This window comes from Camelus dromedarius, chromosome 9, assembly GCF_036321535.1.
Source record: "Camelus dromedarius isolate mCamDro1 chromosome 9, mCamDro1.pat, whole genome shotgun sequence".
Classification (NCBI taxonomy): domain Eukaryota; kingdom Metazoa; phylum Chordata; class Mammalia; order Artiodactyla; family Camelidae; genus Camelus; species Camelus dromedarius.
This window is the reverse complement of record NC_087444.1, coordinates 66,367,314-66,393,226: the sequence shown is the minus strand read 5'-3', so window position 1 is coordinate 66,393,226 and position 25,913 is coordinate 66,367,314. Positions and strand designations below refer to the sequence as shown.

The window sequence follows — 25,913 nt, the reverse complement described above, 5'->3', positions numbered from 1 at the left end:
CTACTGTTTTATTTTATTTTGTGAAAAACAGGTGGAAAAACACAAATTTACTGAGTGACTACACTGCAGGCCCTTTTATATACTTTCTCTAATTTCATACTCACAGTTCAAATGAAGAGGATTTATTCCCTCCCTTTACAGGTGACAGGTAGAGCAGGCATGTCCATCTTCATTTTGTATCTGAAGAGAAGGCTCAGTAAAATTAATGGATATATACAACTAAAAATTGTGCAGGTGGGGACTGAACTTAGATGTGTTTGACCCCAAAGCTCATTAACATTGTCCTGCAAGTGACTGTCTCCACATGAGCTTAGATCCAGGGATATCTGCTCGTCAGGAGGCAGCCCATTTCTACAACAAATGACACAAAAACTTCACACTCATCCTTTAGCTCCTATACATCTCTGGACTGGGAAGAGTAGGAGAAAAGGAGTGGAAATCTGAATCTTCAACACCAGTTCTCTTTCCTCTTTTAGTCAGCATTTGGGTTTGTTGTATCTTTCCCCACTACAAACTAGAAAGGCAAGGACACTACACTTCAGCCTCAGAGCTGACATGCCATTCTGCTCATTAGGCCTCTCTATCTCCATGGCCCATCTCCCCACTTTCTTTTTAATAAAACTTGTACTTGCTTCTTCCAGTACACTTACTGATTTCTACGAAATCAGTCAAGTTTTCTTTACTCTCCTTTCCCCTCTACAAGATTAAAAGTAATCTACTGATTTAAGAGATTACCCTCAAATCTTTAACTAGCATCTCTGATTTGTAATTAATTGGTATCTCAAAAAAATGACAGACTGAATGCTTTAAGTTATTCTATTATTATTTGGTGCTTTTAATCTAATTTGTTTTGAAACACCATTAAATTAATGATTATTACTGAGTACACACTTGATTAAACTTCCTGACCAATTTTGTCTCATTCTATCTTTTTGGGTTCAGTTTACTTCTTGCTAATGTGTATCTTTTAGAAATTTTCCAGTGAGTCAAAGTCCAGTCAACCTTTGCCTTCAAATGTCTTTATTTTATCCCATTCTTGATTGCTGTTTTTCCTTAACCATTTGGAATAATGCCTTCAAATGTCTTTATTTTATCCCATTCTTGATTGCTATTTTTCCTTAACCATTTTGAAGGTATTATTCCATTGTCTTCTGACATCTTGTGTGCCTAATCATCTTCCTTTTAGGTAACATGTTATCTGTTTCTTTCCTCCAGAAGACTTGTTATTTTGCAGAGTTCTGATATGTCTAGGTGTCAGATCTACTTTCATTATCCTACTTGCGACTTGTTTTGATTCCTCATCTTGAAATCATGACTTTAATTATGAAAATTTCTAAATCATTTTCTTTCCTGATGCCTCCCCTCCTTTCTCTATTTTGACATTTATACATTAGATGTGTATTGAACCTTTTCATTTTCTTCTTTATCTCTTAGTTTCTCTTCTGTATTTCACTTTGTATCTCTGTGCTTTCTAGGTGATCCCCTTAGATGTATCTTTAAGTCCAATAATTTACTTTTCAGTTGTGTTAATTCTTTAAGTTCTTGGGTTTTTTTTTTTTTACTTTGTTTTATTTCTAGAAATTCTCCTTATCCTTTTTAATACCTGCAAATTCTTTTTATGTATTGTGCTTTTGTTATGACTTTTCCAGTTTAAACATTTATTTCATATTCTTTTATGTTGTCATACTTTTGCAGTTTTGCAGGTGCCAGGTTTCTCCCCCCTGGCCAGTTTTATTGATATAATTGACATATAACATCATATAAGCTTAAAATGCACAGAATAATCACCTGACACATACATATATTGTGAAATCATTAACACATAAGTTTAGCTGATATCTATCACTTTCACATAGTTACAAAAGAAATTTTTTTCCTTGTGATGAGAACTTCTAGGATTTATTCTTAGCAACTTTCATATATACCATACAGCATTGTTAACTATAGTCATTGTGTTATATACCCCCAGTACTTGTTTGTACCTTTGACCATCTTTACCCAATCCCCCCCCACCACCATATTTCTTCTTTACCTGCTGCCTCTCCCATGATGGTTTTTTTTCCCTGTTGATTTGTAGTTTTTGTTTCTAAGCTCATTTCAGCGAGGAAGGGTTATTGTTTATTTCAAATGAATGTCATGCACTCTGAGTTGAAAGAATTTCTAAAACAGTGTTGTTAGCTTTAATTCTTGCCAAATTGTAAGCATTTCAGGAGAATTTAGCCAGGTTCTCTATTGAGGAATTTTTTAAAATTAAAAACTAAATTTCTTTAATGGATATAGAGAGATTCCATTTTTCTATTTCTTCTTGAGTTAAGTCTTTTCAAGCAATAAGATCACTTCATCATGTTATATAATTTATTGGCATCAAGCTGTTCATGACATTCCTTATTTATTTATTTATTTTTGCTATCTGTGGAATCTGTAGTGATATCTCCATTTTCATTCCTGACACTGGTAATTTGCATTTTTTTCTTTTATTAACTATTCTTGATAGGGATTTATAAATTTTAAAACTCTTTCCAAATAAAGAACTTTTGGTTTGTTCATTTTCTCTATTTGCTCTCTGCTTTACTGATTTCTGCCCATTTTTCTTTCTTTTTTTTTAAATTTTGGGCTTAGTTTTTTGGGTTATCTTTTTCTAGTTTAAGCCTCTCTTCATTTTAAAAAATTGTGGTAAAACACACATAACATACAATTAACCATCTTAACCATTTTAAAGTGTATAGTTCAATACTGTTAAGTATACTCACATGGTTATACAACCAATCTCTAGAACTTTTTCATCTTGCAAACCTAAAACTGTATCCATTAAATAACTCTCCATTTCCTCCTCCCCAGTTAACCACCATCCTGCTGTTTCTATAAGTCTGATCACTACATCCTTCATATAAGAGAAATAATACAGTATTTGTATTTTTTGCCCCAACCCCCTAAAAAAATCTCAGAGACTGGAAGCCCCCACATCTCTTTGGGCCAGTGTGTAGCATTTTTCTAGAAATACTTTATAGGACTATGTAAGGTCTTAGTTCCAGCTCTCTGCCCCTTGTCCCTGTGAAGTTAGAACCCCAGACCCCAGTTAGTACTCTGAAGCATTATATATACAATCAAAATCTTTATGGGGTTTCTGAGATGTCAGCTCAGAGTTTCCTTTATATTTACTGTTGTGATTCATCTCTGTTTCTGGATGCAGAATTTTCCTTTTTCCTTTTCTTTTGAACTTAGCCATTTTAAAGGCATTTTGTTATAGTTTAGATGGCATATCTATGTGTTTGTAGGGAGAGTAGGGACAGGCATCTATTTATGTCTCTCTTTAAAAAAATTTCTCCAGCACTTTGTTCTTGCCCCTTACCTAATGAGAGAAATAACTGGAATGATTTCCTCACCTTTTAAAAAATGTAAGGGAGGAGTGGAGAAAAGAGTGGGTAGTATTGAATTAACGACCAAAGGAGGGCTTAGGGCACCACTTCTAATTTTACCAAGGTTCAAGGCCTGCTCTCTTCCTAGGCCCCTGTCACCATGGGCCTGCTCCTCTTGTCCTCTCTTCTCTAGTGCTCTACTGTGTATAGAAAGTAGGCTTTCCTCTCTGCTTTTTCAACCATGAATTACTTCCATGTCTTTGGTGTCTGTTACAGAATGGAGACATAAACGGGACAAAGCACTACTGATATACAAGGGAGAGATGGAGAAACATGATTCATAAAGCTTAGCTGGAGGGGAAGAGAGGATACAGTATAACATGGGAATCTCCCTTCTTGCCATATTATATTCTATTGATTTTACCTCCATCTTTACTCACCAGAAAACCAAGGTCTGTGGACAAAATGAAGTCTTCCCCTTGGATGGGTTCTCCTTAGCACTCACCACTTAGACATCAAATCAGTATTTACACAAGAAAGGTTCATTCAAGCACTGTATGCTTACTTATAGAGAATATATTTCTGTTTGTGAGCATGAGAAAAGAGATGCTAACAGAAATATGCACTTAATAAGTGAACATTTTGGGTGAGGTATAGTTCAAGTGGTAGAGCACATGCTTGGCATACACAAGGTCCTGGGTTCAACCCCCAGTACCCCCTCTAAAAGTAAATCAATAAGTAAACCTAATTATCCCCTCCCTCCAAAAAAAAACCAAACAAAATAAGTGAACATTAGTTAAAATCAGAAGAACCTGGATAAGGCACAGGTTTATCTGGCAAGAATAAAAGGAAATGTATACCAGTTCCATGAAAGGGAGTTCTATCGCCAGGAAGTTTCAAGATGGGAAAATGCTCATATATGCTAGAGTGAAGAGACTATTTCATAAAGGAGAGAAGAAACTTCCATCTCACCTGAGCCATGGCTTTAAGATTTGCAAGAAAGGACTTTCCCTCTTTCGGATTCTTTTTTAGAAAAATGAACAAAGGAGAGAGAAGGGAGGGAAAAGAAACCACGTGAAAACCCCATTTACCGTAGAATTTCCATAACAACTTGGTTAAATCTGCCTAGTTAAGTAGTAAGCAGTTACTATTAAATATTAATATTCATTATGCTAAACAGTAACTTTTCAATAATACATTCTAGGGAAATAGAGAAGAAACTGATTATGTAATTTTCCACAGTGCAGGTTCCAGTCAGATGGAAGAAATTTTTCCTTTGAAGTTTAAATATTGATTTTTTTTATAGTAAATGCTTTTATTAGAAAATGACTATTTTAATTACTATGAGACTGACCCTGTGATTGGAAGTATTTTAGATACTTCTCCTTAGCTTAGATTGAAAAAGTAATTAAATCACCCATAATTTCATCCAGGAACAGAAAAAAAAACCTCATTCAAATCTGTTAAAAGTAGTACATAGAGCTAAAAGGAGTTTTTCTTGTGTGCTACCAGTTGAACCCTAGGCATTTCAACATTAGAATTAGTTCAGGTGGTGTTCCAAGTATGCAATCCAGTTATCTAGAAATTATAATTTTACCTCCTACTTTCCAATTCTTTTTTTAGTAACATATGTAAGTTTAAGGTGTACAATGTCATGATTTGATACATGTATATACTGTGAAACGATCACCACAATAAAGTTAGTTAACACTGCCATCCTTTTATATAATTCGCCTTTTTTGTGCACGGTGATAACATTTAAGACCTAATCTCTTAACAACTTTCAAGCATACAATACAGAGTATTATTAATAGTCACCACACTGTACATTAGAACCCCAGAATTTATTCATTTCATAGCTGAAAGTTTGTAACTTTTGACAAACATCTCTCCTTTTCTCCCACTCTCAGCAACTACAATTATTCTACTCTTTATTTCAGTGAGTTCAGGTATTTTTAGATTCCACATTCAAGTGAAAACACAGTATCTGCCTTTCTCTGACTAATTTCACTTAGCATAATGCCCTCAGTGTCCATTCATGTTGTCACAAAAGTCAGGATTTCCTTCTTTTTTAAGGCTAATACTCCAGAGTGTGTGTGTGTGTGTGTGTGTGTGTGTGTGTGTGTGTGTGTGTGTGTGTGTGTGTGTGTGTGTGTACACATTTTCCCTATCCATTCATCTGTCAGTGGACACGTTGTTTCCATGTCTTGGCTACTATGAAAAATTCTGCAGTGAAGATTGGAGCCAGATACCTCTTTGATATCCTGTTTTCATCTCCTTTAGGTATATCTTATACTGCTATTTTACTTGATTTGTAACGGTCATAATTCTGCAAGCGGAATCAAAATGACACCTACCTAACTGGACACACAGTTTCTCAGTCATTCATTAATATCACTTACGTAGTGATCCACTTTCACAGTCACCATGGAATGAACAAACAAAATCATGATAAATAAGAACTGGTACAGATACATTCAGTTTCCTGTGATCTCACCTACTTCACAAAACCACAACTCCATGGGCACTACATGATACTCCTCTAACTCCACTGAGCCTATCTCATAATTCCATAGAATACCAAATCCAACTCTGAAACCACTTACTTCATAGTCACATACAGTCTCAAACACAAATTACAACTAGTCATTCTACAAAGTTTGTCAGCTTTTTAGAAAGTTAAATATAAACTTAACCTATTATCAGCATTTTTCTTTCTTCTAGGTATTTCCCCAGGGAAAATGGAAACATGCCAGCGTTATTCATTATATATAAAACCTGAAAATACAGCAAATGTTCATAAAGAGAAAAATGAACAAATTGCGGCACATAGGCACAATGGAATGATATGGAGACATTTTAAAAAATGAACTACACAATTTCAATAAATATTACAGAGCTAGAATGAGCTAAAGGAGACGTGGAATTTAAAACTGACTAAATTACGATGACATGTATCAGGCCTATGGCTGTCTCTGTAGTGAGACTGGCTGGAGAAGGACAGCAGGAACTTCCTGGCGGTGACGGTATGAAACACTCACCAGGGCGGGCATACACTCACTGGGCGTCTGCTACTACGTGCCGCTCTGGGTGGTGGGGCTTTCTCAAGGGGCAAAACTGACAAAAAAAACTAACAACAAAACGCTTCGCCCCGTGATTACCGACCACGGACCTGGGGTCCCGCACGTACAGGCCTGAGTGGAGTTCCCGCCTGGGTCATCTCGGGCTAGAACTCCCTCCGCACCGCTCCAGCCCTTAGCCCTGTCTCCGTCGGCAGGGGTTCACGATACCTTCCCCGACCTTCCTCTGCCGGGTGACCCGACTCCCAACTCCCCTCCTCGACCCAGGGCTTGCGAGTCTCACTCGGCTGTCCCCGAACCAGGTCTCTTCCGTTTTCTTCCTCGGCCCGCCTCGGGCAGGCTTCCGATTCCCTTTTCTGCCCTCCCCGGCCCAGGGTGGCGATTACTTCCTCGCCTTGGGCTCTCTTTCCCTTCCACGACCTCACCTCGCTCGCAGAGGACCACCACCCGGCTCTTCGGTGTCTGGAAGAACCACCAGTGCAACCCGTCCGCCAACGGTGAGCGGCGGCGGGCGTGCAGGGGTCTCTGCGGCGGGGCGGGTGGGCTCCACGCTCCGCCTGCAGGGCTGGACATTTTCGGAGTCAGACTACGTTTCCCACAGCCCCCAGAGCCGCGGGTGAACTTCGACATTCGATTTCTCTTCCGGTGTCGTGGTGGTTATTGGGTTATGCCTGGTGAGTTGAGGTGTCCCAGGGCGGGCTGCGGGAGGCGCTGGCGGTGAGGAGGCCTCGGACTTCCAGGGGCATGTGGAGCCAGGAGCCTCAAGCCTGTATATGCGTGAGCCGCGGGCGGCCGTGATCGCGGGTGCTATTGTGACGGCATCACTGTCGCGTGTTAGCTCGCGCCGGTGCGCGTGTGTGTGTGTGTGAGAGCGCGCGCAAGTGAGTCCGTATTGACGGGGCCCTGGAATGCCGTGCCTGCTATCTGATTGGGCTCATGGGGCTGTCACTGGGGCGGAGCCTGCTGTGTGACCATGGTCTTCATGACTTTAGTGATGAGGGTGTCTGACTGACACTGTGACCGAGTGATCTTGTGACAGCTCGGTTGTAAACGACTGTTAATTGTGAATGAAGTAGAGCTTGTTTTGTTTTCAATAAGCTTGGAGTTTCGTTCAGTGAGCTTGTAGAAATCTGTTAAATTGTTTTTACGTGTGTGTGTGTATATATTTATATATAATACTTACATATTATATATTTTATATATATATAAATTATATCACCATGTCCCCAATACTCAACCTAGTGCTTACCACAGAGGGGGCATTTAAGTGAGCGTTGCCCACCAAGGGTTCAGTTGTAGGTTCCCTGGTTTCTTGGAACATGTTTCCCTGGATTCTCTTCTGTCCTTATACCAGCTGCATCTAGCTGTAAAGAAATGGTCATCAGAACTATGTCATGAATTTCACTCCTATAATGAAAGTTCCCAATAGAAAAATATACCCTAAATCATGGAATGAGAATGTAGGCTGGCATTCCTTCAAGACAGGCTTCTGGGACGACAAGAAGGGAAGGACACAGGTCTAAGATTCCTTCCTGGGTTAAACTCCTTGGATGCAATATGGAGGCCATTTACCTGTTTCAAACCATAGCATTCTGTGAGCTATGCCTCATAGAAACTGCTTTGAACTTTGATTCCAGCTCTGGACATAGATGATGCTTACATTTTTCACTGATACTGGTAAAAGCAGTATTCTAGTTTCCCTCTTACTTCCATTTGCTTGTATTTGTGGTGGGTGATAGGTCATGTCTGATGTTCTTATTTAGCCAGTCCAGCGTCTTAACTTCTTGGTCCCTTAGTTTTGCAAGTTCTGAAGTGGAGAGCATTGCTACTTACTTAATGGCCCATTCAAGGTCAGTTCATGTTTGCTTTCTGTTCTGTCATACATTTTTGTTTTACAGAGCATAGAATATTTGCTTTTTTTCTCCTAAATTTTCCTACCTAATTGTGACTTATCCATTTCCTGGTTCCTAGACCTTCCCCTCCCAATTAATAACAAGACCATAGAGGTGGGTCCCCTTCTCTTCCAGTGTTTCACGTTTTTTTGAATTTGTGGTTTCTGTCAGAGGACACAGGAATGATCTGGGAAATCCAAGTATCCTACAAGACTTCGTTGTACAGATTACACTTGAAAGGAGAGATTTATAGAAACAAAAATAAGTATGCATGCAAGTCTCTGTTAGACAAAGGAACAAGATTAAGCCTTCTATGCTCAAATTGTTACCTACTAGAGTCTTTGAGCTGGTTAGATGTCTGCAGCTTTGTGTAGAAGGCAAGGAGGTATGTCCTCTTAATTTTTGAGAATATTTGTGAAATATTAATCAGGAAAAAACTGAAATCTCAAAGCTGGATTCTGAAATGAGTTAACATTTCAAGAAAGAACAGACCTAAAAACCTAAAATTTTACTGTAGCAAAAAAGAGCAGCACAGAGGGAATTTTTTTAAAAGAATAATCAAACAAAGGATGTGAAATATTCTTTACAATTTTATAAATTAACAGGCAGGGTTTATTAGGCATCATTAGGTGCATTTTATATGGCACTGAAAGTACCTTATGTGTTTTATTTAATTTGATCCAGACAGCAACACTTTGAGGTAATCATGGTGTTATTCCCATGTTACTGATGAGGAAATACAGGCAGTTAAGTAACTTGGTAAAAGGCTACACAATTAGTATCAGCCAAAGATGAGATTTACAAACTGAATTTTGAATGATAGATTTTATGTTCTTTATCATGATAGTACACAACCTCCAATCACTTTTAAAAATCTTGAGGGGGAGGGTATAGCTCAATGGTAGAGTGCGTGCTTAGCATGCACAAGGTCCTGGGTTCAATCCCCAGTACCTTCAAGTAGATAAATAAATTTTAAAAAATCTAATTATACCCCCCCAAAATTTTTTTTAATCTGATTATCTCAATGAATAATTCATCAAAAAAATTTTCCTGAACATTTACTATGGATCAGTCATAACTGTTAAATACTACATAGATATTGATAACATATAGCTCACCATAGTTTAACCTATTGCCTACCCTTAGAGATTTATAATTATCATAAAATACTCTAGTATCTTTGTAATAGAATTTTGTCTACTTTTTTATCTGTTTCTTAAGGAAAAAAATTAGGTATCTATTTATTTATTTATTTATGGAGGTACTGGAGAATGAACCCAGGACCTCATGCATGCTAAACATATGCTCTACCACTGAGCTATATCCTCCCGCCCAGATTTTTAAAGGTGATTGGAGGTTGTGTACTATTATGATAAAGAACAAGTATGAAACAAAAAGCAGCATAACAGGCTCAAATTCTGTAATGTACTTTAAAGATAAAGGGCATAAACACCAAATTAAAGACAAATACTTTCAAACTGGATTTTTAAATTTTGTTATTTATAAAGGAGACATTAAATTTTTGTTTGTTTTGGGCAGGGGGAGTAATTTGATTTATTTATTTATACATACATACATAGGGAGGTACTGGGGATTGAACCCAGGACCTCATGCATGCTAAGCATGCACTCTACTACTCAGCTATACACCTCCTCCCACTAAGAAAGACATTTTAAATCAAAGGACCCAGAAAGATTGAAGGTAAAAGAACAGAATAAGATGTAGTATACTAATGCTTTGCGAAAGTCGATCAAAATTAGTGTCTCCAAAATACATTTGAAGCCAGGAACATATTTCATAATAGTAAGGAGCCGTTTCAAAGGAAGATAAATCACTACTTATTTTGTTTTGAGCAAAGTATGTAGCTTCAAAGTGTATAAAGCAAACACTAACAAAATTAAAGGAAAAAATACAAATCCATTATCACACTTGAAGACTGATCACAAGTCTTCCAGGAATGTATACATGTATTCTGAAAACCTATGCGGGCAGGTACAGTTTTAGGGGTGCAGAGGCGCTAAGATTTGTTAGTTCTATTTTCTACTTTCTGTCTGTGGCAGCCAGGCAGGAGGTTCTAGTATGGATGGTGTTATCCCTTCTTAGCTCTAGAAAGTGCAGGTGGAGGAGGAGCATCTCCTAAGGGTGTGTCTGAGTGGCACAACCTCAAGTCCCAATCTGCATCAACAGAATGGTGGCCTGGCTAGAAAGCTTTTTGCTGCAGTGTCTAATTCCTCCACCAATGCAGCAAGGCTTCTGCTGAGTCTGTTACTGAAGAACTCTGTTCCCTGAGGTTTATCCATTCTCTCTCTTTATTGCACATTTTATGTGTGATTTCAGGAGATGTTTGAATGTAGGAAGACAGAAGAAAACATTGTATTTATTCCAGCTTAGGGGAACTATAAATCACATCTAGTCTAATAGCTCCCTTTATTTCCCCCAGCTTTGGCTTCTGTGGTACCTGCTTCTGCAGGCAGTGAACCACAGAACGACTGACCAGTTTTTTTTTTTTTCTGCTGCTCCATATTTTTTATAACATTTATTGAGCTATAATTCAAATACCATACAATTCACCCAAAGTATACAATTTATTGTTTTTTAATATATTCAGAGATATGTGCATGTATCACCACAACCAATATTAGAACATTTTCATGACCTCAAAAAGAAACCCCATACCCTTGAGCTATTACAGTAGGCTTCCTCTTTTATTCCCCGACCCCATGTCTGAGCCCTCAGAAAACACTAATCTGCATTCCGTCTCTAGATTTGCCTATTCTAAACCTTTCATATAAATGAAATCATATAATGTGTGATCTTTTGTATCTGACTTCTTTCACTAGTTTCATATGTACAGCAAAGTGATTTGGGTATATACATATACACTTACATACATATATATACACACTTTTTTTTATTCTTTTCAGTATAGGTTATTATGAGATATGGAATATAGTTCCCTGTGCTATACAGTAAATTCTTCTTGTTTATCTATTTTATATATGGCAGCGGGTATCTGTTAATCCCATACTCCTAAATTACTCCCCCCTTTTCCCTTTTGATAACCATGTTTGTTTTCTATGTCTGTGAGTCTGTTTCTGTTTTGTAAATAAGTTTTGTATTATTTTTTAGATTCCACATATCAGTGATACAGCATTTGTCTTTCTCTGTCCAACTTACTTCACTTAGTATGATAATCTCTAGGTCCATCCATGTTGCTGCAACTGGCATAATTTCATTCTTTTTTTTTTTTTATAGCTGAGGGATATTCCATTTTATGTGTGTATATACACACACACACACATACACACATACATATATATATAGATACAGTTATATACATCACATCTTGTTTATCCATTCATCTCTTAATGGACACTTGGGTTGCTTCTATGTCTTGGCTGTTGTAAATAGAGCTGCTATGAACACTGGGGTGCATGTATCTTTTCAGAGTTTTCATCTTTTCTGGCTATATGTCCAGGAGTGGGATTGCCGGATCATATGTTAACTCTAGGTTTTTTAAGGAACCTCCGTACTGTTTTCCACAGTGGCTGCACCAACTTACATTCCCACCAACAGTGTAGGAGGGTCTCCTTTTCTCCATAGCCTCTCCAGCATTTCTCATTTGTGGACTTTTCAACGATGGCCATTCTAACTGGTGTGAGGTGATAGCTCTTTGTAGTTTTGAGTTGTATTTCTCTAATAATTAATGATGTTGAGAATCTTTTTATGTGCCTGTTGGCCATCTGTATATCTTCTTTGGAGAAATATCTATTTAGTCTTCTGCCCAGTTTTTGATTGGGTTGTTTGTTTTTCTGATATTGAGCTGCATGAGCTTGTTGTGTATTTTGGAAATTAATCTGTAGTCAGACACATCATTTGCATTTATGTTCTCCCAGTTTGTAGGTTGTCTTTTCATTTTGTTTATGGTTTCCTGTGCTGTTCAAAAGCTTGTAAGTTTGATTAGGTCCCATTTGTGTATTTTTGCTTTCATTTCTTTTGCCTTGGGAGACTGACCTATGAAAACATTGCTACAATTTATGTCAGAAAAATGTTTTGCCTCTGTTCTCTTCTAGGCATTTTATTATATCTTGTCTTGTATTTGTCTTTAAGCCATTTTGAGTTTGTTTTTGTGTATGGTGTGAGGGAGTATAAACTTGTAATCTATTTTATGTATATTAGTATTTGCAAATCTAGAACTCCCAATTTATCCATTCCCACCCTTTTCCCCTCCTGGTAACCGTAAGTTTGTTTCTATGTCTGTGAGTCTGTTTCTTCTCTGATTATTAATATTGAATTGAGCACCTTTTCATGTATCTATCAACCATATATATGTCCTTTTTGGAAAAAATGTCAATTAATATTATCTGCCCATTTTAATTGAATTTTTTATATTGAGTTGTATAAATTCTTTATGTATTTTATTAACCCATTATCAGATACATGATTTGTAAATATTTTAGTGATTGATACTGGGCTTAACATACATCTTACCTTATCAGGAACAGCTTCTGATTTATACTAAATTCCAGTGAGATATAGAAATGTTACTCCTATATAGCCCTACTTCCTTTCACCCCTTTTTGTGGTAATACTGTTATTCACATTACCTGTATTAATGTTTCAAACCCTACCATTTGTTGTTGTAATTTTTACCTTATATAAATCTTTGTTTTTTAAGATTCTCCAAGAAAAAAAGGAAAACTTGTATACATCTATTGCTTTTGTTATAGTAATCCTATTTATCACTTTTTATTCTCTTTATTTGACCCTGTGGATTCAAATTACCATCTGGATTCATTTCCTTAGCCCAGGGCAGCTTTTCTTCTACCCACCTCCTTTGTGCTATTATTGTCAAATATATTACATTTATATATGTTACAGGCCCTATAATAATTTTATGTTATATATATAATTACTTCATACAGTTGACTTTTAAGTCAGTTAAGTGAAGAAGAAGAAATATGCATATGTACCATTTTTTAAAATTACATAATTACCTGTACTAGTGCTCTTTGTTTTTTCATGTGGATGTTTTGCTGCCTGGGATCACCTGCTTTCAGTCAAGAACTCCCTTGAGTATTTCTTTAAGACTGAACTGCTAGCAGTTCTTTACCTGGTTATGTTTTTATTTCATCTTCATTTTTTAAAAATAGCTTTGCTGGATATGGTTGAAAGTGCTTTGAGTACTTCATATGTATCATCCCATTACTTTCTGGTCTCCATTATTTCTGATGAGATGTCATCAGTTAACCTTATTGGGGGTTCACTTGTAAGGGACAACTCACTCTCCTTTTGCTGCTTTCAAGATTCTCTCCTTTTGCATTTCACCATTTTTGTCATGATTTGTCTAGATGTAGATCTCTATGCATTTAACTATTTGATGCTTGTTAAGCTTCCTGGATCCATTATTTATTGGAATATGTTAAAATGATCCTTTCCTCTTTTCTGTTACACCTATTATGTACATGAATGTTGGTATGCTTAATGGTGTCCAACATTTCTCTGAAGCTCTGTTCATTTTTCTTCCTTACTTTCCCTTTGTTCTTCACACTGCATGATCTCTATCAAGAGATCTTTAACTTGGCTAGTACTTTTTTTCTGCTAGTTCACATCTAGTGTTGAGTTACTCTAGTGAAATTTTCATTTCAGTTATTATACTTTTCATCTGGTGATAGTAAATAACTTCTGTCTCTTCATTGATATTCTCTACTTGATACGACCTTGCGATCATACCTTCATTTACTTTAAGCATGGGTTCTTTTGTTTATTTGAACATACTTACAATGGCTACTTTGAAGTCCTTGTTTAAATCTGGTTGCTCTCACAGGCAGTTTCTATTCTTTTTGGTTTCTTTTGGCTTGGTTTATGGGTCATATCTTCCTATTCCTTCACCTGTCTCTTGTTTCTGGAAAATACACATTTTAGATAATTGTTACAACTCTGGTACTTTCATCTACTCGCCAGGTTTCTTATTTTTATTTGCTTATTTGTTTAGTGACTGACTAGATTAATTAAGTGAATTCTGCCTTCCCCATAGTGTAAATATCTGATGTTGCTGCTGGAGTATAGCCAGTGGTTTTGACAGGGCTACCTCTGACCACACCAAGCTGTTAAGATCCACTAATTGTGACTGCTAGCACTGTTATTTTGTGGTGTACATTGCTTCACAGACTAATGGAATCAAGTCAAGTGTTAGAGATTTGTTCTGATAACAGGAAGGGCCCCCCAAGTGTCTTTCTTTGATCCTTTCTGGCAAACTAGCCAGCTTACAGTTTAGCATTTATCTCCAATGAATTTTCCAGTCTTCTCCCAATAGCCTTTCACCAAAACTTCCTTACCCTTGAACTTCTCCACACGTCGCTGCAAATGAAGGCAGTTCCTTTCGACAGGGATGCAGAGGGGGTTGTGCAGCAGCCCCAGGCCTCAGCTTGCCTGTCTTGGCAGGAACTCCCGCCCCGTGAGCCAAGGCAAAGGCACTGGAGACCCCAGTGTTCCCAGCAGTGCCGCACCCAGTGTCCAGCCTACATTTCTTGTGTGGCTACCAGGCAGGAGAAAGTCCCCATCCCTTAGCTGCATTTGCCTGAGCAACAAGTAAGTGGGGACAGGGTGAGAAGTGCTGATGCCCTACTCCTCCCAGGAAGATGGTTATCTGGCTGGGAGCAGGGGTTGAGGAGTGATGAGGAAGTTTGTGTCCTTCGCTGTACCAGTTTGGAATGGACTCTTTTTGTTTCCCGACTCCACTGAGATGGGATAGACAAGGAAGGGTGCAGTTTGATTCAGATACTGCAAACTTTCACAGTTCTTAATAAGTTTTACTAGGTTTTCTTGAACAGATGTTTCTTAATTTGCTCTACATTTTTTTGCATAATTTCCACGTTTCAGTGGGGACCATGTCCGTGGAGCTCCTCATGCTGTCACACCAGAAGTGGAATTCCCTGACCAATTCTTTACAGTTCTAACCATGGACCACGTAAGTTGATGTTTCTGTCTCCTTTGTGAACATTTATCTGTGTCTTCCAACCAAGTAGCCCTTAGAGCCTGCCCCACATCCCCAGTTTTTCACTTTCTAGTGAGAGCTGGAGTCTAACAGCACAGTGTACCTCCTGTATGCCTATATATTCTCCAAATAGTGTTCAACACTCTTTTGTGTTGAGTCTTTTTTTCAGAGCAGCTCTAGAGTAGAAACAGAATCCCTAAATTGAGGTATTTACATCCTTCTTCATATTCTTGGGTAGAGAAAACGTGCAAATGGATCCATTTGATGACATGGGCAAACTCTGTACTTCTCCTGAACAGACCTGATTTTCCAGGTTGATTGGATTTGATGTTGACTGGTCTCAGTCATGGATAAATAGATGATTGTAGACTTCCAGAATTGGAGATCTTATCCAACCTAAATGTCTAAATATAATTAAGGCTGATCTATTTTCACCAAGCAGTCTACTTGGTAGCCACTAAAAAGCATTTACTAAATAATTTTTCATTAGAAGTTGTAATTCTTATCATATAATGTGAAGTGGAGATTAACAGGGATGAACTTGGCATTCTAAGAAATTTTAGAATATTTTAATATTCCATTTTCTAAGTTAGATATTTTTCCTGTACAGAAGAGTGAGAATGTAGAAATTCACCATATTTGATAATTCATGCAGTAGGCACACAGCATGCAATGTGCATGTAGACAGTTTCTTTTAATTTGTATTTTATTTCCAGACATGCTTAGCTAATTAAGAAATCTCATAGTATGCAGGAAGGTTTCTCTGAATCAAAAGGATTCTTTAAAAACCTATCAATAATCTTGGAAGCACTAATTTCCTTACTTCCCATACCACAGGCTTCAACCCCAGGCCTATTTATTTATTATTAGACCCCTTCCTGTAATGCAGCTCTTTATTTCTTGTTTTTTTTTTTTCTCAGAAATGTTTCATTCAATTTTACTTATAATATGTGGTTTGTTTCAGGAATTGGTGACATTCAGGGATGTGGTCATCAGCTTCTCTCAGGAGGAGTGGGAATATCTGGATTCTGCTCAGAGGGATTTGTACTGGGATGTGATGATGGAGAATTACAGCAACTTGGTCTCACTGGGTAAATATAGCTTTTCATGTAACTTAGAATGTGTTCTATAGAGTTATCAGTTGATATTCAATGAACTCAAAGCTATTTTTAAAGAAACTAGATGAATTTCTTCTCCCAGCTTCCAAAGGCATGGATTGAGCCTTGTGTTGGAGATGATACCTCCATTAAGCATCTTTACCATTCTTCATGGCGTCCATGCCTTCTCAGTCCCTTCATGTAATTTCTACCTTCCTTGATACAAGGGAGCTGGATTTGACTTGTAGGATACACACAGTGGATCCTTTGACACGTCTACTATATTGTGTTTGAGCCTAGAATTGCTATAAATGCTTTATGTTACTTTCTTACCCACCTTCTGGGAGAACAGCTAAGAGGCTGTGTCCTGGTTTGTTATGTAAAAGAATCTGTATACTTTATGCAGTTAGATTGGTAAATAGAATTCATATCCATTGCCTGCCACAAGTATTGTCTTACACCTGGTGTGTGGTTAAAGAACTTTGCATTTAACGTTTAAGTCAGTATTCCAGCAAGAACCTTTTAATATTTTAGAAAGCTGCTTGTTTTCCTCTCAGCTCACATAGTTCTTGCCTTGTACCAGACCCTGCTTGAAGCAATTTTAATGTACTAAGTCATCTAATTCTTCAACTCTAGGACACATATCCTACTTGTTCTGTTGTTCTTAGAAGAGACGGCTGAGGCAAAGGGTACTCAGGCAACTTCTCCCAGGTCACATAGCCACTTAGTGTCACAGCAGGTTTTCTTACTCAAGCAGTTTGGCACCAACCCTGGTATTCTTAACTGTTACAACGTACTGCCTCTCAAGACAAAGAGTTGGCATGGGAATAAATAAGACACTTCTTTACCTGTCTAGCCTTCTGGTCTCTTTATACTTTGTAATTCTGTGGTCACTCTAAAGTCAATGTTCTTTCAGTCTTCTCTTATTTCTCTTCTTGGAAGTCTTATTAATATCACTTCAACTTTATTTATTAAAAACTTGACCTATTCTCAAAGGTGTTTTTAGAGCTGGTTATAATTCTTACATTTTCTTATACCTTATGTTACATTTCTTTGTTGTAAGCAGAGTGTTGCATTTCTAAGTCAGTTGTGATCACCTTACTGGAGGAAGGGAAGTTGCTCTGGAGGGTTGCAAGGGATGTGACAGGTACACAGAGCCAGGTGAGTGAGGGCTTGATGAAGCAAGGAAAGCCATCACCAGAGTAAAAAGCCCAGCTTGTTGAGAGGGGGGGCCTCTGTGATGTTTTGGGGAAACTCCCTTTAAAGCCCTATGGAAAAAATGCCTGACACTTGGGGAAGCAAATTAAGATCTTCCCCAGTTCAACCAACATTTCCCCCAGTTCCTCTTGTATTTAGACTTATGTAAATGTCTTTATTGACCAAGAAATCTTGGTCATTTATATACTCAACATTTAATTAGTGTCTACACTGAGACAGATATTGTGCTAACCCTATTACTACAATGGTGAGAGAGACCAATACAGACCTTACTGTCAGAGAGTTAACATAGTAGTGAGATACATAATAAAGAGTTAAATAAATGACTAGAGAATTTATCATGTATCACTTGATATGTGCTATGAAGAAAAGTAAGCAAAATAAAGGGATAAAGAATGATGGAGAAATAACTAATTCAGATATTATGGTCAGAAAGTGATCTCTGTGGTCTTAGTTTGGCATTCTATGGGTATACAGTTCTTATCAACAATTCACCTAATGACTTTTACAAGTGAAAATCTTCATCTGAATCAATGTTTTTCTAATCATTCCTTGAACATTTCTTAGTTACTCTCATGCTCTTTGATAAACTTGAAATCTAGTGGGAAAGGCGGCAAGAATGTTTGATTCTGTTCTTTGTATGATCATAACTAAAGAGTCGCCTCAAATGGTACACTTGAACTTTTCTGACCTTCTCTTATTTATGTATCATTATGTATTTGTTTATTTTCATTGGTTCAGTGTACTTTTAGCCCACCACGGCCTTTGATTGTTGATGCCTGTTTGTATTGAGTAATTCCTAATGGTGATTTTTATGTACCTTTGATGTTGATCCTTTACCCTTTGAGTTTATTTTTGCTTTTTGAAGCATCCCCAGGCTCACCCTGTACTTTCCCTATCCCAAACGAGACACCTGAATTGGTTAAAAGTGAGTTCTGGTCTTCTATGTTCCTATGTGTTTTGTTATTTTTAAAAAAATTTAATACCAGCTACAAATTTTATTTAGTCATTTACTTGGCATGTTTTAGTGCACAAAGTATTTTTTCCCCCTTTTGATTCTTGGATTGTCAAAATGGTGGTCTCTTCAAGTGATTTCTGTGTCCTTTTGGCATGACCCATTAATGTCATAGAACTTTCTTGCTTTCTGTCACAACAATCAAGGGCGCGTCTTCCACCTTCCCTGCTCGAGGTCTTGACTCAGATCTCTACTTTAGGAGTATTATTATTTACTTATTTATTTATTTTAGGTTCATTACCTGGTTTATTGCCACAACCTGGGAAATAGTCATGCTTATGATGTTTTTGGTTTCATGGGAGGTATTTGACAGTTTTATCTCTAACAAATTGGTCTTTTTTCAATTTTTATGGCTTCTGGAGTTTTCAATATTTATTTACCTAGAAAATAACTCATAAGTCAACATTTTTCAAATTGACTAGTATAGGAGTCTTATTACATTTTAAAAATACCCTCTGTGATGGTTCTTGTCCTTGTTTGTCACCTTAGTTTTTGTATTTATTAATTCTATTCTTTATATGTTTTCTAACTTGACACATTCTGATTGTGTATCTAGTGAATCCTCCCCTCACCTTTTCTTTAGGTCACTTTGTTCTTTTCTATCTTCTTGAGTGGGATGTATACATTGGTTGTTTTCATTCTTTCATTTTATTAATATAAGCACTTACATCCTTACTTTTTATGTAACTATTGTTGAGTTCCATAGATTTTAACATGTAATATTTTCAATACCATCATTCTCCAAAAGTTTTATAATTTCATTTCCAATAAACAGTTATTTGGTAGAAAGCGTCTTCATTTCTAAGTGGAAGGGCTTTTAATTTACTGACACTGCCATTTGTTTATGATTTTATTATTTTAGTCAAATAATCATGTTTATATTATTTCACTTTTATTACACATAACATAATTCAGTCACGTGAAATTATTTTTGCCCTTTATCGTGGAGTGTTTATCAGCCACTTTAGATTTTCCTTGGTTTGTCCCCTCATCTGATTTCCAGTCTCCAGCCAGGTCCAACAGATCCTTTGTTACAAAACGCCTTACACTTTTGTCCACCTTGACCATTTTTTGCATATCATTCTATTAGCATATTCTACTTTTCAGCATAGCTTTGTTCAGAATTGCATAAGCCTTATAATATGGTATATACCTATTATAATATCTAAAATAGTCTGATACTTTTTCAGGAAATATAACAGTGGTTAGTTTTGAGTACAGGAGAATTGAAAAGTCTATTGGGGAAAAAGCATGAAGGAAAACATTAAATATAGACTAGGATTTCAGTAGGATAGATGAATAATAGTGAAAATGCTACTGAAGAGAAGTAAATAAAAACACTACCTTTATTGACATGTGGGATAAAGAAAATCATGGTTCTGTATGAGAGGGAATTAAGAGCAGTGATGGAGACAATATGAGCTAAATGGAGAGGCAACTGGAAAGCAATCATTTATAAACACTCACTATTCTTATATATGAATGTATCTTACTATATTATAAATTATATATATATAATCACTTTATTATACTGTGAGGTTTTGAAGGTGTGGAGACATGCTCTAACTGTTGCATTATTCTTACAGTTACATAATTATTTTGATAACTGTATTCTCAAATGACTTGTATTTGTAGTACCTGCTTTTGTTCTTAGAATCCTTTCAACCAGTGATTTACTTTTCCTTTAATTATCAGCTACTATGACCGTGGGACTTGCTATTCAGTGGCACATAAAAGAATGATTTGTCCTTTTAAAGTTTAAGGAATGAGGCAATGAACAGTATGACAACAGAGAAAATTACTGAGTACACGAATTAAAAAATGGCTATGAGGGCAAGGAACTAGATACTGGAATAGAGACACAGATATGAAGTTACTCAGTCAGCTAGGACATCATTTCTGAGGGTAATAACTTTTAAACCTGGACAATGAAAGGAGGTGATGTAAAAGGAATCCATTTCTGAGAAATGGAACATCCTGTGGGCAGCTCTAGATGATAGGAAATGTGGTTTGATACAGGAGGTGAAAAAAAGATCAGGTGAAGGGGGATAATGGATTAAAATGTTGTCTGACAAGCAGCACCCACCTGTTATCCATGGATTTGGATTCTGTTGTAACAGAACAGAAGAAAAATATCAGAAAATTGATAGTATCTATAGATGATCAAATTTTGATCTGCGTTTGCAGTATCTCTATGAGATACTGATGACTAATTCTGCATTTATAGGTGTTCATTCGGTTTATCTGGATTAGTTTATGAACATCAGTACTTGACAGGCTTACTAGGTGATGATCAACACATCAGTTTCAGGCCCAGTGACTTAATCTGCTTTCATTATCACAAACCTCACAATCTTATATCATGCTCTTACTCACTGAGCTCACTTTACATTTCTTGAAATTTGATAGCAGTATTTTAATCATTCACTTATACTATAAACTATTTTCAGTTTTTCTCCTGTGCATTTTATAACTTTTATTTTTGTGATGCATGAAAAAAGAAAAGTTTTTTTTACCTTTCTTTCAGATTTGGAGTCCAAGTACGACACAAAGACTTTACCTATAGAGAAGGACATTATTGAAAAAAATGATTTTCAGTGGGAAGTAGTAGAAAGTAGTACATCAGCTGGCCTTGAGAACTCCATTTTCAGAATTGATCAGCAAAGCAAAAGGAAGATTGAAGTACAAAGACCTGAAGTGGGATATTTCAGTCAAATGAAAATCATCTCTGAAAAAGTGCCCAAGTATAAAAATAATAGTTCTCTTACATTACATCAAAGAATCCATGACAGGGAGAAGCCCTCTGAATTTAAGGACTATGACAAGGTCTTTAGTTGTGACTTAAACCTTGATGAGTATGAGAAAATACATACTGCTGAGACCTATGAGTGTAGTAGATACTGGAAAACCATTGGAGTAGATGACTCACATGCCCTACAACTGAATATTCATACTGCTGTGAAACCTTGTAAATATATGGAATGTGGGAATGCATTTAGTTTTTATGAAGACCTTAATGTACACCAGAAAATCCATGATGATCAGCAGTGCTACAGATGTAAGGAATATGTAAGGACTTTTAGAAAATTTGAAGAAATTACTCCACTTCACAGGATTTATGATGGTGAGAAACCCTATGGATGCACTTTCTGTGGGAAATCTTTTAGAGTGCATGCACAACTTACTAGACATCAGAAAATCCACACTGACGAGAAACCTTATAAATGTATGGAATGTGGCAAGGACTTCAGATTTCATTCACAGTTAACTGAACATCAGAGAATTCATACTGGTGAGAAACCATACAAATGTGTACAATGTGAGAAGGTCTTTAGAATTAGTTCACAGCTTATCGAACATCAGAGAATTCATACAGGTGAGAAACCTTACACATGTAGAGAATGTGGGAAGACTTTTGGAGTCTGTAGGGAACTTGCTCGACATCAGAGAATTCATACCGGTAAGAAACCCTACGAATGCAAGGCATGTGGAAAGGTCTTTAGAAATAGTTCATCCCTGACTAGACATCAGAGAATTCACACTGGTGAGAAACCCTATAAATGTAAGGAATGTGGGAAAGCTTTTGGAGTAGGTAGTGAACTTACTCGACATCAGAGAATTCACAGTGGCCAGAAACCTTACGAGTGTAAAGAGTGTGGGAAGTTCTTTAGACTTACTTCAGCTCTTATTCAGCATCAGAGAATTCATAGTGGTGAGAAGCCATATGAATGTAAGGTATGTGGGAAGGCCTTTAGGCACAGCTCTGCGCTTACAGAACATCAGAGAATTCACACTGGAGAGAAACCTTATGAATGCAAGGCATGTGGAAAGGCCTTTAGACATAGTTCTTCCTTTACAAAACATCAGAAAATTCATACTGGTAAGAAACCCTATGAATGTAAGGAGTGTGGGAAGGCCTTTAGCGTGGCCAGGCACCTTACTTGATATTAAACAAGTTATACTGATGAGACGTAAAGGTCTTTTGTTTCTGAGTTTCACTGGGAAAAAACCTGTGCATTCAATAAGAAGCAATCAAGGAGATTCACTGTCTCTCATTAAATCTGTTTCCAGACTATATGGCCACTCGAGAAGTAGAATTGTTCATTCATAGGAATAAATACTTTCAGCTTTGTTTCAATATCACCAAATATTTCTCCTTTTTATATCAATTAACATTCTGAACATCCATTTATGTAGGATGGTCCCTATTAATCCATTTCTTAAATTTGTGGGAAATCTATTTCCTAACTATTAAGTGAGTTATTTTCACATGAGTTTCTTGCCCAGGGATGTTTTGCTTGTAATTACTTTTGGTGTTTGTGTTTTTGCTCCTTTGTCTATTCATTGTTTGGGGCTTATGATTGCTAATATTACACAAATACATCTTTACAATTTTTTGCTTGTAATACATGGCATATTTTTCTTTAGAGAGTTAGAACTCCCAGTCAGCTACTATGTGGTTTTAAAGTCTGTGGCCCTGCATGGTGTTTGTGTAGATTTGTTTGTTTGTTTTCTATTGATTGTTCTAATGGTAGACGTTAACCTTTCCATTGTCATAAAATATTTGAATTATTTTTGAATTTCTATTTTGTTTTTACACAACAGATTTCTTTAAATACCTACTGAAACACAATTCCTTTTGAGCAGTCTTTTTCACCTCTAGGCAGTATCAACTGGAATTCAAATAAAATGAGCACTTAAACATTTCATAAAATATTTGAATACAATCTTATCAGCCTCTTAAATTTGTTAAGCAGCTTTAAAGGAGGAGGAAATCTACAACTACTGCAATGACCATAAACTGATCACTGAACTTACATTAAGAGTGTTTACAACTCTATTATTACCATGGCTTCAATTGGGTTTTGTATCTCAGTGTTGTCTTACTGTGTTTTAGCAGCTTAATAATCAGTAAACCTTTGGTTTTAAGTAAACTCACCTGATTCAAGGGAAAACCAAGAAGAGGAAGAAGAAGAAAATGAGACAGTCAATAAGGCTGCAAATCTTAGCTGCCTATCATCTCTTTCTTAGGACAGTTGGCCTGGTTATTTAATCAATGTGATCACAAGCCACTGGTTATTAGATTTTTATAAGAAAATTTACCTATTATATTTATGTTACCATCATTCATTAGATTTTAATTTTTGAAATTGGCTCTTTCCCAGAATTTATGACTTCTTTCAAGTTTTACATAGGAAGAAGAGAATAATTGTTACTACCCATCTTTGAAGTAATTCAACTGTATTATAATTATTAACAATATTATTAAAAGCTCACTCTATTTACTGAACTATCATGTGACCATACTGATTTGCTCTTCAATCCCACTTCACCTGGTCATTCTGAGTTACCATCAATGCTGATTAATTTCTCTCTTCTTGGTACAGTACTCCAGAACTGCTTGCCCAACACCTCTTTGTGTGCTTTTATTTATTTATTTTTTGCTTGCTTGAACAAATTAAAACGAGCTATCTAAACCTTATATATGAACTTAAAATTAATGACAGAAGTAAAATAACCGTATGTCTTGACATTTACCTTTTGAAATCTGTAATGAATAGATGAAAAAAATTGATGAATACAGCATACCCTTATCACGTCTCCCTCATTTGTAATTATACCTACATTTCAATCACATTAACATTTTTCTTTGAACTTTTTAATGAACTCTTGTCTGTTCACAGACTGCTACTCTAATAAACCAAAATGCAATTGTTGTTTTTGATACTTCTTATTGGTGCTTAAATTGCTAAAACTTTACTCCTTTCCATCTTCATTTGCTCCTTTATCCTTTCCATGTTTTCCCTAGCCTACTTGGAAGCTTTGGGTTTTTTCCCCCAATACAGGATGTTCCAGACCCATCCTGTTTACTGCTGCCCTTAACCATGAAATTAGCTACCTCGAAGAAAGAATTCTGGTTCAATTTAGTGGTGAATTATTCTAATTAATAAATGTAAAGGGAATGAGGGAAATAGGAAATCACCATAATAATAATGATCATTATATACAAAATCCATAGATGAATGGTAAAATTTGAAGGTGAAAGTTTAAGGAAAAATGGGATATTAGAATTGTCTCAAAGTATCTCTCCCATGTATTTAATTAGAAAGATAAAACATTGCATACACTACTTTAACCAAATGATCACCAATAGTAAGACATCGGCATCAAGGTGATGCTCTAAGGACTAACACTTGGGTAGTATTCTCACCAAAACATGCATAACCATGATCATGCAATGAGGAAACTTCAGGCGAATCCAAAATGAAGAGCCTTTTGTAAAATAACTTACCCAATACTCCAAAAGTTTATAACCTTTCTAGGTCATGAAAGGCAAGGGAACTAAATACAAGGCTGGACTGTGGGTTCAATTTTTGGAACATTAGTGGAGAAAACTTGATGAAATCCAATTCAAGCCTGTCATTTGATTGGTAGTGTTATACCCAATGTTAGTGTCCTGGTTTTGATCATTGTACTATAGTAATGTAAAATGTTAACATTAGGCAAACTGAGATAAAGGTGTATGAACACTTTGTAGTCTTCTTGCAATTCTTTTGTTAAGTCTCGAATTAAAAAAGAAAAAAACCAAACTTCTTTCCAGCCAAAATGGGCATAATAGAGGCTGGATTTCTTTTCCTGCCTAAATAATAAAACACTAGAAAAAATGAGAAATAATGTTTTTCAGACATTGGACACCAGACAACACAGTGATAATGCCTAACAAAGTGTAAACAGATGTGAGAAACACACCTGACCCAGCTTACTGCCTGGACAGCATTTCCGCATCTCAGCACAGGGTGAATGCGGGAGGAGCTTCATCATCTTCCTAAAGATGGAGCTGAGAGTCCAGGGAGGCTTTAATGGCTAGAGCAATTATTAGGCTGTAATTTGCCCGGCAGATTATTGAGCTAAGTTCTTATCAGTGCATGAGGTCAAGAAGACCACCTGAAGCCAGCAGAAGAAATGGGTAGGAGCACACATAATCCTTGGAGCTCACACAGGGCCAGGAATCACTTGTGTCCCCATCAGCAAGAGTGGTAAATCTCAATTTACAGGGCACTAGTAAGATTATGCAAAAAGCTATTGTCTCAGTAGAGAAGCAAGTTAGCACTGCACTAAGGATTTCTTGGTTTCACCTAGCAACCCTTAAAGCAAATCATGAACAAACTTTCCAGGTAGCATAACTATATCCCAGAACAAAGCTTGCATATATTTATAGAAACGCAAAAATACCAAGCACAGTGAAGGTAACTTTCAT

The 25,913-nt window shown here is 36.7% G+C and overlaps 1 protein-coding gene across 11 annotated transcripts in view; it reads left to right on the top strand.

Moving 5' to 3' along the window:
• ZNF529 (zinc finger protein 529) overlaps positions 1-22,600 on the top strand; it is a 198,529-nt gene extending 175,929 nt beyond the window's left edge. For 7 of the 11 annotated variants that reach the window (XM_064489584.1, XM_064489589.1, XM_064489583.1 and 4 more), the window contains 3 exons: positions 15,211-15,298; positions 16,290-16,416; positions 21,183-22,600. In XM_064489584.1, the coding sequence (XP_064345654.1) occupies positions 15,211-15,298; positions 16,290-16,416; positions 21,183-22,600 (1,633 nt within the window). Of the gene's footprint in view, positions 1-6,802; positions 6,934-7,022; positions 7,111-7,175; positions 7,214-7,783; positions 8,287-15,210; positions 15,299-16,289; positions 16,417-21,182 lie in introns of those variants that run through there. The other 4 variants (XM_064489590.1, XM_064489591.1, XM_031456866.2 and 1 more) reach the window with 4 other exon arrangements.
• Positions 22,601-25,913: the final 3,313 nt, after the last annotated feature.